Source organism: Camelus dromedarius, chromosome 31 (genome assembly GCF_036321535.1).
Source record: "Camelus dromedarius isolate mCamDro1 chromosome 31, mCamDro1.pat, whole genome shotgun sequence".
NCBI lineage: Eukaryota > Metazoa > Chordata > Mammalia > Artiodactyla > Camelidae > Camelus > Camelus dromedarius.
In genome coordinates, this window is record NC_087466.1 from 6,173,393 (window position 1) to 6,192,526 (window position 19,134).

General features: G+C 41.7%; 1 protein-coding gene and 1 long non-coding RNA gene across 2 annotated transcripts; one reads left to right on the forward strand and one right to left on the reverse strand.

Moving 5' to 3' along the window:
• Positions 1–1,088: 1,088 nt before the first annotated feature.
• Positions 1,089–12,924, reverse strand: LOC105099471 (uncharacterized). The gene is made up of 3 exons (XR_004133695.2): positions 12,558–12,924; positions 11,986–12,093; positions 1,089–2,729 (listed from the first exon to the last, which is right to left on the reverse strand). It is a non-coding gene; the product is annotated as an uncharacterized LOC105099471 (long non-coding RNA).
• An 81-nt stretch (positions 12,925–13,005) lies between these two features.
• On the forward strand, positions 13,006–17,927 carry XBP1 (X-box binding protein 1). The gene is given in 6 exon segments (XM_010992313.3): positions 13,006–13,276; positions 14,325–14,421; positions 15,411–15,539; positions 16,330–16,365; positions 16,368–16,475; positions 16,775–17,927. Coding segments are annotated over 6 exon segments (1,170 nt in total). The 5' UTR covers positions 13,006–13,034; the 3' UTR covers positions 17,333–17,927.
• The last annotated feature ends 1,207 nt before the right edge of the window (positions 17,928–19,134 follow it).

The following is a 19,134-nucleotide window of genomic DNA, read 5'->3' on the forward strand; positions in this document are numbered from 1 at the left end:
GGGCTCCAAGGACAACACCGCCTGAGCCCAGACACCCAGAAATTCCTTCCAGCTCCTTTAGGGAGAGAGTAAGAAATGGCGGAGGGAGTGACTGTGCAGAATTTAAAGCCAAACAAGGAAAGGGTGGGGAGGACAGGAGGGAAATTCTCTGTCTCTCTCAAGCACTCTTGCCTCCATTTTTAAAGAAAAGTTGTTGTAGAAAGGAAGGAAGGAAGGAAGGAAGGAAGAAAGAAAGAAAGACAACATTGTAAAATGACTGTAACTCAATAAAAAATGTTTAAAAAAGAAAGAAAGAAAGAAAAGTTGTTGGTTAAAACAACAATAGCAAAGAAGTCTTGAGGGGGGCTAAGAATGAGGTAGGAAGGGGACAAGGGATGTCCCGGAAGAGTTGAAATAAGCATACAGAGATCCAGAAGGATCCTCTTATCCACTTAGTCTCAGGAATAGCAGCAGGTGTTAAAGGCTGAATATATATGTTGTGTTAGTTTCAGGTCTTTTCTTAGCAACCAGATGAACTATTACTGCTTTCTTGAGATTCTAGCTCAGGGGCCAGGTGGCATCTAGTTCTCTAGCAGGGAGAAGGGGCAGGGGACAAAGTAAAGCTAAATCGTAATTTATCCCTCCTCTTTAAAATCAACTATACTTCAATTAAAAAAAAACTATAAAGCTAAATCCTGTGCAAACTCCTATGCATCCTTCAAGGCCCTCACAAACATTGCCTCCTTTATGAAGCCTGCTTTCTTGAGATTCTAGCTCAGGGATGCTCCTGTCCCTGGACAGGTTGGGGTCTGTGTCTGGGTCAGTGGGCACTCTGGTCACCTGCTCCGAGGAGGCCATTTGTGGGCGAAGGGGGGAGGGCTCACACAGGGGGCTGTCCCTACTGCAGTCATCCTCCTTCAGGTACCAAGGCAAAGCCTCTCAAGTGAAGTGAAGAGGCTCATGCCCAGATGGACTGCCTTTGCTCTGGGATCTGGAATTAAAGGCAACAAGCTCCTTGCTGTGTTCCAGGCGCTTGCTCTGTGAGGTTGCTTTCATGCACATTCCTACCTTTTCTAGTAAAAACAAATGACAACAATGAAAAAGAAAGCTCCCGAAAGAGGTTCATGGTTTATTCCAGCTCACCCAGCAGAGCCAAGCACTAAGCCCTATGGTCCTGCTCAAGTTCAGGGGTCGGTCCTCCACCTCTCAGCTCCCCACAAGGCTGTGGATCAGGCAGGCACGGACCATGACAAGAGCTTTTGGAAACATATTGTGGATCCCAAGGACTGTAATCAACTATAATTCTGGAGCTCTCAGTTGGAAAATACAACCCATTTTCAAATGGAAAATGATTGTTTAGTATGAAACAACAGGGTCCCTTTATGAAAGTGGAGAACCCAACCTCTTCTTTCCCAGATCCTGCAGCCTCGCTCACCTGCTCTGTGCAGTGCAGCTCCCACAAGCCACCCACCCCCAGGTATGGCGGAATCCAAGCCCTGCCCCCAAATCTCACCGTAGGTCACGGGTCTGTAAATGTTTGCAGCCCTCTGCTGGGAATGTTGTCTTAGGTCACACTGACAGAGTCGGTCATTGGCAGCTGGTGGCCAGGACTGGCCCACCCAGGGGTCAAGTGGGCATTTTGTTCTCTGGCTGGGAGAGGGAGCAACTGGGGAAAACTCACCTAGTGTGCATCACTACGACATACCTGCTGCTTCACAGACCCCATCCCTGCTTGTGACCAGTGATCAGATTTTATACTTGGACATATTTTAAAGACTTGGACCCTCCATTGTTCTGCTTAGCATTCTGGGACCCGTCGAACTTCTTAGCTACCAAATATCAGAAGATGGAAGAAAGAGTGAGATGAATGGGAAACCAGGAGGCACGTGGGAATGGCACTTGGTGTTGAGGATCGACTGTCCTCGGTAACAATGTACATCACATGCCTTGTGTGCTTTCTCTGTGTCACAAATGGTGTTTAACACATTATCTTGTTCAACCCTGATTCTCATTTTACTGACAGGGAAATTGAGGGTCAGAGAGGGTAAGTAACCTGTCCAAGGTAACCTAACTAGTGTGTTGGAGCTGAAAACCAGCCTGAAGTCCATCCATCTATGTCACAAGCCCAGGCCCCTCGTCCCCCGGTTGTGAGGACCATTCTTACAGGGTCTGGAAATGGAAGATAGATGGTCTCTGTTCCAATCTTCTCGGAAGCAATCCTAATTCTATTCCCTCTTCACTCTCAAAGCTTTTCTCTTCTCATATCTCCTTTATCCACCAAACCAGAGTTTGGTCTTTATTTTATCTAGCTGGCTCATGGAACCACATAAATCCTGGCTGTTTTCATGGAAAAAAAAAAAAGATTGTGAGAGAAGAGAATAGAAAATGTTCAGCTTGCTGTCTTTCCCCATGGGAATATCAGATGCACAAAGTCAGCTATAAATAGATTTTCTTTTTTTTTAATGTTGCGAGTCCCTGGGCCATTCTGCGGAAATCCAGTCTTTTACGAGCCAGGTCTTGAAAAAAACTCACAGCATCACCCAAAGGCAAGGGCCACCTCACCAAAGGGAGAGGGATCCAGTTGCTGTTATTTTGGAGTCAGCGCCTCGGGTGTGTATGTGTCTGGGAAGGTTGAACTTGAGTAAATCCAGTTCTTCAAGTAAGTATCATTTACTGAACTTAGTCATGAAACACTCTGCAAAAACAGATGTACCAAACGGAAGCTAAGTCATCAAAACCAAGGCAAGATCCTGGAACAGAAAACAGACATTAAGGGGGAAACTGTTGAAATCCAAATAAAGTCTAGAGTCTAGTTAACAGCACTGTGTCAGTGTTGGTTTCTGAGTTTCGACAAATGTACTAATGGCAGTGTCAGAGGATGACATTGGGGGAAACTGGAACCAGGATGTGGGGTGCCGGCATATGGAATTCTCTTTACCAGCTTTGCAACTTTTCTGTCAATGTAAAATTAAGCCCCCCAAAATGTTTATTAAACATTTTCAAAACCAGTGAATTGATATTTATTCTCCTAGGACTAATGAAGGGGGCCTGCAGGGCTGAAACTTGTTTCAAGTAAGATAAAACTTGCTTTTGTAGCTGCCTTTGAACCTTGGTGTCAGTCAAGTTCTCGATAATGGAGAGTTTGTGCTTTCTTTAAAGAGACAAAACCAAATGTTGAGCCATTTACTGCTCTGGGTCAATGCCATGTGAAAAAGAGAGTCATGCAATATCCTTTCACTTTTCAAACGAACCTTCTCCTTTTGTTGCTGTGCGCTTTTAAGCTCTGTTTAATTTACTGAGCACAGAGCTGCAGCATTTTGCAGAAGTCAACGGAGTACTGAATTTCTTAGAACCCTAACACACACAAAGGAGCTTCAGGGAGTGTTGCAACTCTTCTCCAGGAAGGGTTGGGCAGCCGCAGGACTGAAGGAGACATCTGCCAATGCAACCAGGAGGGTTTCCTGCCCATACCTTTGGCGTCTAAACATTACTCAAACAGTTCACAGACGTCCGCCTCTAAACACATGGTCATGAAATTAAAAGCACTGGAATCACTCGTCCTAGCAAACCAAAGAACTTCATCCATTTCTTGGGGTGGGTAATGAATCTCTGTGCATCCAGTGGGTTTCTTAGTTGTGACAAATGTACCATGATTGTGTAAGAGGACAACATTAGGGGAAACTGGAACTGGGAGACGGGTGTACATAGCACCTTCTGCAAGATTAAGGTGCAACTTTGTGTCCATAAAGGAAGCGAAAATATTATATACAGACCTTTGTTCTTCACTCATATCATTTAGGAGTTTTTCACTTCTCCTTGTGAGAATGTAAAAAGTTGTCTTAAATTTTTGCTTTCCTTTTCCATTTTAACTGGTGTTTGGGGAGCTCCATGTGCTCAGGAGCCCCCCCCCCCTTTTTTTAATACAGTGAAAATTTTTATATTTAGAATTAGCCAGCTAGATTCAGTTTAGATGATCCCAATTTTGTTGGCAGCATCCAAAGCACCACAGCCAGGAGCCAGCCATATATGCCTTCTCCTCTCCATCAGGCCTGATCGGGGTGTTGAGCTGAGCCAGAACAATGAGCAACGTGGAGCTTTCTTGCTAGAATCTGTCCCTTGACTATAGCATGGGAGCCTATAAAATATGACACCGAGCAAAGGCCTTAAACAGTGAGTCTTTAACAGTGAGGGTCAGAATTGTGGCACCACAGAGCCAGGACTCCTGAATTCTACTCCCATCCATTCTTCTCCTGGACCTTTTTCCTTTTCTTTTCCTCTCTCTTTCTCTCTATCTCTTTCTCTCTCTCTCTTTCTCTCTTTCTTCCTTTCTTTCTCTCTCTGAGCTTTTCCTTCCCCTGCCTTCAAGGAGCTTCCAGTCTAATACAGAGCTCCAGGCAGATGAACTTGTACTGCCAAGGGTCACAGGTATTTTGCTGGAAGACTGTGCAGGTGCACAGGAGGGGGATATTTGACAAGAATTTAGAGCAATGGTTCTCAGCTGGGGGAGATCTTGGCTCCCAGGGGACATTTGGCAATTTTGGTTGTCATAGCTGGGGGGGGGGGTGCTACTGGCAACCAATAGTAGAGACCTGGGATGCTATCAAAATCCTACAATGCACAAGACAGCCCCCCACAACAAAGAACAGCCCAGCCCCAAATGTCAATAATGCTGAGGTTGAGAAACTATGGTTTAAACAGAGAGATGAGCAGGGGTTTGCCGGGCAAACTCAGGGGAAAAGGACATTCCAAGAAAATGATAAGACTCGTGTATGGGACAGACAGATAAGCTGGAAAAGTAACCTGTAGCCTTAAACTGATTATTTTGGTCCTGTGAATCTCAATTTTTCCGGCCACAAAATAGAGATGCTATAAGGCTAAATGACTCATCTCTTTTCCTGGTATCAGAAGAAAGTCCCACTGATAAAAATTATGTCCCTGGGACCCACTTATTTCCAGTTGCCATACTTAAGCACACTTGATCCTTAGCAGTGCTAGTAGCCTATTCATGAGAAAACCAGTAACAGTATTTGGAAAATCTAACTTAGAGCAGTGTGGTAGGAAAGTGCCTGTAAAAGTGAGGATTGTGTTGTATGCATGTGTGTTATAAAAACCCAGTCACTATGATATTCCTATTTCTCATGTAATGTGGGACCTGGAAGTGGGCAGTCCAGAGCTAGGTCAGGGCTAGATGGCCACTCCAGGATGCCACCAGTAACCCGGACTCCTTCTCTCTTTCCCCTCTGACATCCTTAGCATGCAGCTTCCTTCCTCATACTTGCAAAATGGCTGCTGAACCTTCTCAATATTTCAAACTTTCATCAGCAATCCAGGCAAGAAGGAGCATTGCCTGGGAGAAAGGGGCAACAGGCAAAAGGTGAAAGGTATCCCAGAGGAGTCTTCATTTAACAAACTTCCCTGGAATCCTCTCTGCCTAGAACTTCCACTCATACAGCTGAACTTCATTCCACAGCTGTTCATAGCTTTGAGGGAGTCTGGAAGCTGAGTGTTTTCAGCTAGGTACCCTGAACAAAAAAAAACAACCTTTTTTTTAATAAGGAAGAAAAGTAGAATAGATGCTGTGCGGGTAACTAGAAATACTGGCTTAGTGTCTTAAAACGAGCACATTCCAGGCTTTAGTAATGAGTCCAAGATAAACCAAACTTATGTTGAATTCCGCTTTCAAGAAAATGGTATTATGCAGCAATCTTTCAGAGTAATTTAAAAGATGTTCTGTCTGTTAAAGCATATTGCAGAGAAACAGTTTAATAATCATTAAAAAAATATGGATTGCATGTCTGATAGGTACTCAGCACTATACTAAACACAAAGAAGTACAACACATATTTTTATTTCTAATGAGCTTGTTGAAATCTGGTCAGAAAAACATGTAACAAAGTAAACAAGTGAGAAGTTGAGTAACAATGAAAGAGTTAAATAACAATCAGCAACAGCAGTATAAGAAAGCCACGTGCTGCTGGTGGGAATGTCAAACAATAAAGCCACTTTGGAAAACGGTTTCTAAAAATGTTAAACATACACTGACCTCGTGATCCTGTAGTTTCGCTACTAGGTATTTACCCAAGAGAAGTGAAAATATAAACATTTCTTGCACACAAAGATATGTACACAAATGCTCGCAGCAGCTTTATTCACAAAAGTCAAAACTTGGAAACAATTCTGTTTCCAAACCCTAAAACACAATGGTCGATCTTACCCTGCAAGAGTCAAATAGAATCAAGTGTTGTGGCTGTTTCTCTTTTGCAAAAAGCACATGTTCTTGGTGGAGAGGAGAGTTCTTTATAAGCTCAGGCTTGTGAACTGTGCTAGTCACATCTTTGTTGTCTGCTCCGTCGGAGGATTCTAAGAGGTATATTCTCCCATTTTGATTATGCATCTGTCATTTTCACTGTTTATTTCAGTTTTGGTTTTATACATTTCAAAATTATGCTACTGTGTTTATAAAATGTCTGACTCATAACTTGTGCCTTTAATCAACAGGAGAGGCACTTCTTTGTGCTTTTTTAATGCTTTTGAATTAAATTCTACTTTGTCTGAATTCACATGCTTGCTTTCTGTAAACATTTGCCTGGGAAGCCATTTTCCATTCTATGCTGTTTTGGTTTATGTGTATCTCCGATAAACAGCATATAGCTGGAGTTTGGATTTTTCACTTAAACCAGAGCCTCCTTTTATGAAGGGAATATAATCCATTCATATTTATTTTTGATTATATATTTGGACTTATTCCTACCATGTTATTTCATGTTTTCTATTTACCTTGTTTCTCCTTTAATATTTTTTGAATTTTGTTATTTTTACTTTCCATATTTCTTGTGTTGTCCTCTTTTCTTATATTTTTTGGAACAATTATTGCTCTTTCTCCCTCTCACTGGATTACCCTCACTCTTGTCTTCTCTGTCTCTCTCCTAATGGTTCAGTTCTATTCTTCTGCTACAGTGGTCTCAAAACTTTTTTTGTTCTTATGGTCCCTAAATAACTTAGTAAAACTAGATACTGCCACATATTTTAAATTTGACATCTAAAAGTTCTCATGATAAGCTTAAATAGTTGTAAAGGATGTCATTTCGAATGCAACTGGGAGTATTGACATTTTAAATGAAAACTTTTATATCACTTTTTTATCTGTCATCAATGGAATTGAAATATCCCAGTTATCTGCTGTCCATCAGCACACATTTTAAAATATGAGTCAAGGATTTGACCAAGAATAGCTGGCTGGGGTTGGGGGTTGACACATTCTAAGGCCAACGATTCAACCAGCCATTGTTAATAGATTAATTACATACATTTGTATACATGAGAATTTTAATGGGCACCTGTCTTCTTATTGTCAGAGAATAGAGTTAAAATCATGAGAAGAGGGAAGGCTAGAATAAACTCTTTGGTGTTGAACTGGAATTGGAGTTATTGGTGTATACTCATGAGTTTTTAATATATATAGGTACATTGATATAAAAATAGTTGTAAACATACAAACATCTATTTCTGTTTCTTTCTATATATGTGGGTATATATACACATATACATAAATATATTTCCCAGTTCTATCCACTGAGACAACCTAAAAGCAATGATACCCCAGTAGCTATGAGCACACCCAGATATTTGTCACTATCATCCTCTATGAAAAAGAGCCAGAGCTTCTTGGAGAAATGGTCCATTCGAGGCCTGGACTTGGGAAAGAATAGATGAGTCTGGAATATCTTGTTATACCAGAAAATTAAGTGGTCAAAGAATGGTTGTGACATGGCAGAAAGGACACATGTGAGGAAGAGGCTCTCATACATGCTACAACACGGAAAACCTGAAAGACATTATATTAAGTAAAATAAATCAGATGCAGAGGGACAAGTGCTGCATGATTCCGCTTACATGAGGTAACTAGAATAGGTAAATTCACAGAGACAGAAAGTGGAACAGAGGTACTAGAGGCTGGGAAGATGCGGGAAGGGAGAATTATTGTTTAATGGGTACAGAGTTTCTGTTTGGGATGATTAAAAAGTTCTGGAGATGGATGGTGGTGATGGTTGTACAACAATGTGACAATACACAATGCCACTGAATTGTATGCCTAAAAATGATTAGTGGTAAATTTTATGTTATGTACATGTTATCACAATTTTCAAAGGAGGGGACTCCCATTGGTCAAGTCTGAGACAGTTTGTGAGAATCAAAATAAATAATGTATTAATAGATTTTTTTTAACCTACTCAGTAAAACAGGACTCTGTGAGTTGATACTGATATGAAAAAATAAATTTAAAAAAGGAAAAGTTCTACCTCACAGGAGAATTCCAAGGAATAAATGGAGAAGGAATGATAGAATTAGGAAATCACTATTTGGAAATCACTATGGTAATAATTAAGGGAAGAATCATCAATGGATCCTGGGTATACAGCAAAGTGACTCAGTTTATAGTTTGCAACTCTTTTCCATTATAGGTTATTACAATATATGGAATATAGTTCCCTGTGCTATACAGTAAATCCTTTTTGTCTATTTTAATTATTATATTGGGGGGGAGGTAATTTATTTTATATATTTATTTTTAGTGGCGGTACCAGGGATTGAACCCAGGACCTCATACATGCTAAGCATGCACTCTACCACTTGAGCTACACCCTCCTTCTTTGTCTATTTATTTTATATACAGTATATCTGTTAATCCTATACTCCTAATTTATCACTCCCCCGCTTTCCCTTTTGGTAACTGTAAGTTTTTTTTGTCTGTGAGTCTATTTCTATTTTGTAAATAAATTCATTTGTATTATTTTTTAGATTCCACATATAAGTGACAGCATGTAATATTTGTCTTTCTCTTTCTGACTTTCTTCACTTAGTATGATAATCTCTAGGTCCATCCATGTTGCTGCAAATAACATTATTCCATACTTTTTTATGGCTGAGTAGTATCCCATTGTGTATATATACCCCATCTTCTTTATCCATTCATATGTTGATGGACAGTTAGGTTGCTTCAATGTCTTGGCTATTTTAAATAGTGCTGCTATGAACACTGGGGTGCATGTATCTTTTCAAATTAGACTTTTCACCTTTTCCAGATATATGTCCAGGAGGGGGATTGCTGGATCATACGGTAACTCTATTTTTAGTTTTTTAAGGAACCTTTGTACTGTTTTCCATAGTGGCTGCACCAATTTACATTCCCACCAACAGTGTAAGAGGGTTCCCTTAACGGACATTATTGGAAGAATCAAGAGAAATCTGAATGGAGTTTGGCGATTAGTGATACTGGATCAATACAAATGATAATTTCCTGATTTTGATGGTTCCATTATGAGGAGACTATGCCTTGGTTTTAGGAAATACAGGAAGTATTTAGGAGTAATGAGGCATCATATCTGCAACTTACTCATAAATTGTTCAGAAAAAATTATGAATATATATATATAAGATACACATACATAGAGAGAGACTGACAAGGCAAACCCAGTAAAAAGTTAATTGGGGAGTCTGAGTAAAAAGTCTGAGTGAAGAGTATGTTGGAACTTTTTGTACTATTCTTGCATCTCTTCTGAAATTTGAAATTATATCAAAATCAAAAGTTAAAAAAAATTAACAATCTCTTTATTAAGTACCAGAAAACTCGGATGTGAGGGCAGTCTGGCTGCGATATCTGTCACCCCATTGATCACCAGGGTTGATTTGGCTGATCTGGCTGGCTAGGCGGGTGTCCCCTTCCTCCCTCACCGCTCCATGTGCGTTCCTCCTGAAGCTGGGCGCTCGGTGGAAGAGGACGACCAACCCCGAAAAAGGAGGACCGTTCTGCTCAGTCAAAGGTATATGACTAGCTGCGCTCCCCTGCTAGAACCTCCAAACAAGCTCTCAAGAACCGGAAAACTTACCTAATTTTTCTTTCTCTTTTAAGTTATATTTCTATTCTACTTTCCTCACAGACTTTTATCTCAATGTACTATAGTTGTATGCTTAAAACTAATAGTCTATGTTGCATAAAAAAATATATTTTAGTATTTAAAAACTTTCTTCAAACCATAAAAAATCATTCTACATGGAGCTATCATAGCACTTAAAATCAGTTCAAATTTTATAAAGCTTATCAAAACAATATATATATTCCAAATTTTGATAATTACTGAACAGAGACAGTAAAATATTGGAAATGTATCACTGCATCATGTAACAGTGGATTAACAGCACTTATTGCTAGAGCAAGCATTAATTCCCCCAAACATTGTTCATATAACTAGATAACTAAATGGATGGAGAAGGAAGGCATTTTGTTACAATGATGTCTTTCAACTCTTTGAACATCTTTCGAGTTAGAAGCCAAGTCACACTGTGATCTATCATTAACAATTATTGTACTGAAATCCCAGCTGACAGCTCAATTTTGCCTTCCATCAATTTTATTGAAAACAAAGAATTAGAACCAATGCAGTCAGAAGGGGGAGGGTTTAGCTCGAGTGTCAGAGTGCATGCTTAGCATTCACAAGGTCATCCTGGGTTCAATCCCCAGTATCTCCTCTAAAAATAAACAAGTAAACCTAATTACCTCCACCCAAAACAAAACACGAGCAGAAAAGAACCAATGGAGTTGGAAAGGGATTTGATACTCAATGACAAAGGTTATTCCCTTTTTTAGCCTCATCACCAGAAGTTAGACTGGTTCATTTGTTCAGAACCCCAGAGGTTCTTTTTCTACCTCAGGAGAGTGCACCTTGGGAAATGAGTGACAAGCTCTAGAAAGACTGTGAATAAGAGAAAAGGTGGCTTCTCCCTCCCGCCCCCGCCTTTTTCAATTGGAGGTACTGGGAATTGAACCAAGTACCTCACGCAAGCTCGGCATGCGCTCTACCAACCGAGCTTACCCCCAGCTAAGAGAGGTGGGATAAAGAATCCGTAGGTACCTGTGGTCAGTGGCTACCATATTAAGAGCAGTTCTTGAATTTCACACTTAGTTCAGATTGCTACTGGGTTTGGTGTAGTTTTTTTACACTGACATTTATTTAGACTTAATGTTCAACTTTTTCTCATCACTTTTCTTTGCAATTCACAAAGACTGAGAGCTTTGTGTTTTACATATTTTATAGCTCTTATCACAAGTGCCTAGGAACTGTTTTAAAATATTAATGGCATCTGAAGCAAGAATTATCAGAGAAATCATGCAGAGAGGATATAAAACTGTTCAAAGGTTTGGACTTGCATGTTCAAGACTACATGGACAGCAAGCTGCATTGGGTCAAATTACTGTTTTTTATGATTTTTAACATGTTTATCGAAAAAATAAAAGCCTCAAAAACAAAGCTGGGGGAGTCCATTTCAACATTCCACTTCTACAGCATTAACCAAGACTAAAATGCAATCCACTGGCCTTTTCTCTTCAAGTCCAGCCTCTTATGCCTTCTCCATATGGTTACTCATTCACACTGTGCTGGACTAATATAGAGACCTCGTGCATTTTCTTTTTACATCTGAATGATTAAAATTTCTTTTAGTTTCACTGAGATTTCTTACACAGTGTCAGGCATCCTTTTGGCATTCGCAAATATTAACTCAATAAATAAAATTACTTGACTCTTTTCAGAACCTCTTACAGCTTTCCAAGGTCCTTTAATGTAAATGTGTAAATCTCAACCAGAAGGCATTCGAAAGATTTTTCCAGAAAGGTCCCAGGGCCAGGACTGAGTCTCCTGCCCCTGCAGGCACCTTAGGATCCAGCTAGCTCAAGGCTGAGGGTTTAAAATGAGGCAGTCTTCTTTGTCCTGGAGTCTCTGGTCAGCCCTCACCTCTTTTCCAGTCCACAGAAGGAAGCAGCCTGGGCCAGCTCAGTTTAAATAAACAGTCACTGATTCCACTCTGCCAATTTGGAGGAAGAAGACTAGGAGACTCAGAGCCCAGCCCAGGGAATGACAGAAACTGTGCCCTTACAAAGGGCCTGTGTATCAGGAGACCGAATTAACTTCTTTCCTTCTTCCCCCACCAAAATATAATTGAAGCACTGACCTGACTTCATAACACCAAAGAATTGCCTGGAACCCGTCTATCTTTACACTTCTTGCGTATCTTCCAATCACCAGCTACGAGACTTACTGACCATTGCAGACCCAGAACCTAGAACAGTGGAAGGAGTAACTACATGTTAAAGAAAGTATTGCTTTGTAATTCTACGGAACTCAACAGTTTGTAATTTGCTTCAAAAAAGTGAAAAACGCCTGGGTAGGGTGTTTTCTCGGGTTTCTCAATTTTAATATTCCAGTGTCTAAACTGTTCCCGAGCTACTGTTCAGGGGCCCCTCTTTCACAACCATTCGCCGCAACAGGTGGGCAGAAGCCCTGAATCTACTCCCGTGAAATTTTCTTTTCTTCTCATTAAATATAAAAAAGTAAAAATAAAGTACACTCAGAGCAGAAAGCTTAGAAATGCAAAGAAAAATAAAATTACATGTATCTCTGCCACTCGGGGAGAACACCTATGATTTATTAAGTCTTCACTAGGAGTTAAACCTAGTTTTAAATGCGCGATCTCATTCCCTACAGACTTCTGTCCCGGAATGTCTTTGCAGGCTTTTTTCTAACCTAAGGCCGCAGTCTCCAGTTCCTGCTCTGCTCTGGGCCTGTCCGGCGGAGGTAAAACTCCGTCAGTCTCAGTAAAAATTCCTCAGACAGGACCTCTCTCAGTCTGGAATTAAACTCTTGTCATTCCAGGTGAAAGTGCGTCAGGCTTGAGGGGGGAAATCCATTTACTGAGGAAACTCCGTCTGACTCTGCCTCCAACGAGCCCATGACTCCGCCCCCTCAGCAGCCCAGAGACCGGAGACGTCTGCCCGTCGCCCGCGCGAAAAATGCCCAGACGCCCCCTGCCTGGGCGGGCGACCGCCACGATGGACGCCTTGGCCCCGCCCCCTGGGTCCTCCGAGCCAATGGGCGCCGTGATGGGCTTGCGTCACTCGGCGCTGGCCAATCGCGGAGGGCCACGATCGTAGAAAGGCTGGGCGCGGCGGGGCTGGCCAGCTGGGCGGCGGCGGCGCGTACTCGCGTAGACACGGTGTGGTCATGGTGGTGGTGGCAGCCGCGCAGAACCCGGCCGCCGGGGCCCCCAAAGTACTGCTTCTGTCCGGCAAGCCTGCCGCCGCCGCCGCCGCCGCCGCCGCCGGAGCCCCGGCCGGCCGGGCTCTGCCAATCATGGTCCCGGGCCAGCGAGGGGCCAGCCCGGAGGCGGCGAGCGGGGGGCCTCCCCAGACGCGTAAGCGACAGCGCCTCACGCACCTGAGCCCCGAGGAGAAGGCGCTGCGGAGGTGGGCGAGGGTCGGGGGCCTGGGACCAGATCCGAAGGCGGGACAGGGGCCTGGGGCCGGGTGCTGACCGCCCGCAACGTCGGGCGCCCCTGGCCTGGCTGGTCTGGTGCCATCGTGGCGCGGGGCGGGGCGGAGCAGGAAGTCTGGACTGACCGATCCACCGCGCTGGGTGGAGTCCAGGGCTGCTCAGGCCTTTTAAAAATGTCCTTCTTTTCTGTTTCATTAAGAGATGACCAAAGCTGGTTATGCAGGCACCTGGGTTCCAGGTTCCTCCAGCTCTGTGACCACAAACCCGTGGTTCAGCTTCTCTGAACTTGGGCTGTAATATGGAGTCGATTGATTTACCTACTTTTTTTGGTGGCGCACGGAGCAGAAATGACAGCTGTCGAAGGGGCTGTGAGCACTGTAAGGCTTACTAGTTAATAGTCTGAGTCCTTAAAATATCTACTTCAAGAGGTCGTTGGGGAGATTGAGAAATGCCTAGTACTTAGTCCTCTGTAAATACTAGTTCTTTAATGATGAATGTGCTTTTTGTGATTTTTAAGTGCCTCCTCCAGCAGACACGGGCCTAGGCTCTCAGCACCAGGGCGAAAGTCCCATCAGCCTCTCCCTCATTTAAATTGGGTTTGGGGAGGGAGGGTTCATATCATAGCGCGATTACAGCCTTCACTAGATTTAATTAGTCCAGGTTGGCTCCTGTTCAAGGAAATTGAATTCAGGAAACAACGGGGGAGTAGAAAGGCGGAAAGGAAATACCTAATGATGCAAGATGACTAATATTTGTGTCCAGCCTCCGTGCTGTGGCCGGAATGAGACTGAGGTGGATGACGCAATAGGGAGAGAATAAAGGAGGTCTTCAAGCTGGATCCACAGAAGGCTGATTTTGTTTTGTTTCGTTTTATCGGGAGGAGGAGCCTGAAGTGTATTTTACCATGTCTACCTTATACTGTAAACTAAAATGAAAGCACCATCTGGCCAAGTTTTCAAATAAGGATATATAAATAAGGCTTGAGATGACTCAGTGTGAGATGTCTCTTTCTGTTCTCAGGAAACTGAAAAATAGAGTGGCAGCTCAGACTGCTAGAGACCGAAAGAAAGCTCGAATGAGTGAACTGGAACAGCAAGTGGTCGATTTGGAAGAAGAGGTAAAGATACTTGAGGCCGAAGTCTTATCTTTCATCCATTGTATGTCTTTCCTTGGTGAATGGCCTTTTGTTTGCTGCCCATCCCCAGTTTGATCCCCTTTAGAATACAGTTGGACATATACTTAAAAGTTTAACTAAGGGAGAGGGTATAGCTCAGTGGTGGAGTTCCTGCCTAGCATATATAAGGTCCTAGGTTCAATCCCCTGTACCTCAGTATTTATTTAAATCCCCAGTATTTATTTAAATAAATAGGTAAATAGATAAATAAATAAACCTAATTCCCCCACCACCACCAAAATATAAATTAAAAAAAAAGTTAAACGAAGTTAGGATAGATAAGTAATTGGTTAAGTGGTAAAGCTGGATGAGAGCAGTAGTGATTGACCAACCCTCTGGCGTTTGATGCTAGGTCTGTCTCAGAGCTGATGAGTTACAATAATACAACAGTGTTTTATCAGTTAGTACTAAGAAATTAGTAAAAGCAGATAGGAAATTATTGCTTAAACTTGAGACCTTTCCTGGCTTGGCCAGAAGTCCACTAATGGTTCCCTTCCCCTTCTAGAACCTAAACTTAAATTGTTGCCAGTTAACACATCTTGAATACATAAGGATTATTTGTATTGGTTTTTGGGTTTTTTAACATATTGATTGTATAGTCCACCACTACCACTTTTATTATTACCTGCCAGTTCAAGATAGGGTTTTTTTAGACATATCTAAATTAAAATCACAAGCCACTCTTTGCTGAGGGCTGTATTAGTAGTTGCGGGCATTGTGTTATATGTGACCCCATGAGATGGCACTTCTTAAATAGCTTATTTTTCATAATTAAGATCTTGCTTTCTAATACCTACTGTGAACAACTGCATAAGCATAGTTTCCCAAAAGATCCAGGAGAAGGAAGGGAAATCTATTGTAGTGAAACTTTGTCAGGTGGATTAAGTGAAAGAATTAGAAGCTTTAATAGCCTTTTCTGAATTTTCTCCCAGAACCAAAAACTTTTGCTAGAAAATCAGCTTTTACGAGAGAAAACTCATGGCCTCGTAGTTGAGAACCAGGAGTTAAGACAGCGCTTGGGGATGGATGCCCTAGTGACTGAAGAGGAGGCAGAAACCAAGGTAAGTCATGTCCTTTATTTGTTGCCTTATGTGAGAAGTGGTTTTAAGTGACATGACATGACCTCTTTCTTTAATGATACTCATTTTTCAAGAGTATAGTAAATAGTACTAAGTCCTAATAATTAAGTTTCACGACTCTCTCAGGGCAAGTACTAATAAGTGCTAGTAGCCAACAAGATTTATCTACCATGCCAGCATTAAGGAGAGCCAGAACAAGAGAGCCAGTCAGATCTGACTTTGAATGCTACTAAAATTATAGTAGTTCTTTGATGAATGAATAGAGAAAGGATTTGTTGTGATAATGACACCTTTCTGATAGAAGGGTTTTAATCTATGAATCATGGCAAATTCAGTGATAACACTTAAGTGGTCTGAGATTGACAGTAGGACAGTTCTAACTGTGAAGGTGATGTTCAGAACAAACTTTTAAAAAATCACTATCTAAAAAGATTCTGGGCTTAAGTTTACTATAGAATTTTATTACTAGAACATTATTTTTATCAAGAATATGATTAAGGTATTATTTATTAGTCATGCCTGAATCTTTGGGGAAGAAAAATGTTTTGTTGTACAGAAAATTGCAATGAAAAATTAGTCTTACCTCCCTTTTCTCATCTGTTCTTGAGGAGGGCTCAAGAAGATGGAAAGAACAAAGGTAAGGGAAAGATTTCAGCTCTAAAGAATAGTTTTCTATGTTTCTTAAAAGTTGAGAATCAGCTGCCTGGCAAGCATTTCCTCAGGGACTCTAGGCTTGTTTGAGCTGTCTATTCACGCTGGTCTTTCCTCCCAGGGGAATGGAGCGGGGCCGGTGGCCGGGTCTGCTGAGTCCGCAGCACTCAGACTACGTGCACCTCTGCAGCAGGTGCAGGCCCAGTTGTCACCCCTCCAGAACATCTCCCCATGGATTCTGACGGTGTTGACTCTTCAGACTCTGAGGTAGGGCTTATTCAGATTTACTAAAGAGCTGTATAACTACTTAATTCCATCTGTTTGATGCCTCACATCCCTAAGCAGACAGATGAGGGTAGCAAAGCTAGTTTTGGTTGAATTAAAGGTGAACATTGATTACCTTCCTATTTCCAGGTGGCTTAGGACATAAAGTATAGATAAATGGGCCTGGTGAGTCCTGGAGGTTATGTAGCATAATGATTAATTTACATCATGGAACTTATTACCAAGTTAGATTCTCAGGTGCATTGTAATAGTTGAATTCCATTTAATTTTGTCTTTTTCAGTCTGATATCCTGTTGGGCATTCTGTTCAACTTGGACCCAGTCATGTTCTTCAGATGTCCTTCCCCAGAGTCTGCCAGCCTGGAGCAGCTCCCAGAAGTCTACCCAGAAGAACCCAGTTCCTTACCAGCCTCCCCTCATCCATCACTGGGGACGTCATCAGCCAAGCTGGAAGCCATTAATGAACTGATACGTTTTGACCACGTATATACAAAGCCTCAAGTCTTAGAGATACCCTCTGAGGCAGAGAGCCAAGCTAATGTGGTAGTGAAAATTGAGGAAGCACCTTTCAGCCCCTCAGAGAAAGATCACCCTGAATTCACTGTCTCAGTGAAGGAAGAACTTGTAGAAGATGACTTCATTCCAGAGCTGGGTATCTCAGATCTGCTTTCAACCAGCCACTGCCTGAAGCCATCTTCCTGCCTACTGGATGCTTATAGTGACTGTAGCTATGAGGGCTCCCCTTCTCCCTTAAGTGACATGTCCTCTCTGCTTGGTGTAGACCATTCTTGGGAGGACACTTTCGCCAGTGAACTCTTTCCCCAGCTGATTAGTGTCTAAGGAATGATCCAATACTGTTGCCCTTTTCCTTGACTATTACACTGCCTGGAGGATAGCAGAGAAGCCTGTGCCTCATTCAAAAAGCCAAAGTAGAGGGTGTACAGTCCTAGAGAATTCCTCTGAAATGTTTGTTCAAACCTCATAGGTCACCCCAATGTCTTTTGACATTCAGTGGTTCAGGGTACGTAGATATTTTACTGTAATCCAGAATTACAGCTTCTTAGGTTGTACCTTTGTCTTAAGGGCAGTGGTTTGCCCTAAAATACTTACATAAGAGTCACTGGACAAGTGTCTAAGATGTGGAATTAATGAACATTTCTTTAACATTCAATATATCTCTTCCCCCTTCTTGGTTTCCCAGGCTTGCCTCCAATTTTAGGTCCTTTAGTTTGCTTCTGCAAGCAAAGAAAACACCTACCTGTGGGGGCTCCTTTTCCCTCATGTACAGTTCAAGTAAAGATCAAGAATCTTTTGTAGAATTACGGAAATTTACTATGTAAATGCTTGTTGGAATCTTCCCCTGCTAGTGTAACTTTTGGAAGGTGCTTTCTCCATTTATTTAAAACTACCTGTGCAATTAAAAAGTACAATGCAATGTCTTTGTTCTTTGATTCCCTCTTGAACTTTAAGTCTTAATGTGTTCTCGCTAGGTGTATTACTGTTTGCCATGGTAGTGAGCATGCCACTTTTTAAAGTGACTGAAAGCTTCCATCCCACCCGCCACCCCCCTTAATTACTGCCTGCTTGAAGTCCTGGCTGTTGTAAATAATACACCCTGAGCAGTACTATATTCCTGAGAGTTTTCTTCAGCCAAACTGATCAATATTACAGCTAGTAAATGGCAGAGCTGTATCTTATGTTATAGGACATGCCATTAAGTATCAATATTCTCTTACTGTTACTACAGAAATTAAGAACATTTTCTAGACTCAGAACTCCCTGGGTTCAACTCTGCTACCAGTTAGCTGGGTAACCATTGACATAATATCACATTTCTTCATCTGTAAAGGGGCATAATAGGCTCTCCAAAGGTTGCTAGAGGATTCAAAGAGATGATGCATTATAAGCACTTAGCATATGAAAGTTTTTGAATGCATCACCCCAAGCACTCAAAAGGCAACCAGTTACCTCCTAATCCACTTTGGGTTTTAATTTTTCACAGAATTATTTTTTAAAATTGATGCATAGTTGATTTACACTGTTGTGTTAGCTTCTGGTGTATAGCAAAGTGATTCACAGGTGTATATATACACATTTTTTCCTATCCTTTTCCATTATGGTTTATTATAGGATACTGAATATAGTTCCCTGTGCTATACAATAGGACCTAATTTACTTCATATGTAGTATAAATATGTATATTTGTATCTGCTAATCCCAAACTCCTAATTTATCCCTCCCTCACCACCCCCTTTTCACTTTGGTAACCATGTTGTTTGTTTTTCTATGAGTGTTTCTCATACAGAATTATATACACTCTAGAACGTGTTTCACAAAATAATGAACCTGTAAGAAAACATCCTAGAGACAATACTACCCCCAAACTACAGACTTGGTAACCTCATCATCCATGGTGCATCTTTTCCTTGGGAATCCACTTACAAGCTAATAAAGGAATTCTCTAATTTATAGAAATTATTTTACCCATGCCAGCATTCTATGCCAGGAGGTCAGAGTGAATGAGAAGACCAAATGAGATGGAATTCAAAGAATCCCCAGTGGCAAGGCAAAGCAGGCTGTGGTTTCGGCCAAGTACAAGGTAATGCCTTTGGTGTGATTGGTGTTGTCTCCACAGGTACACT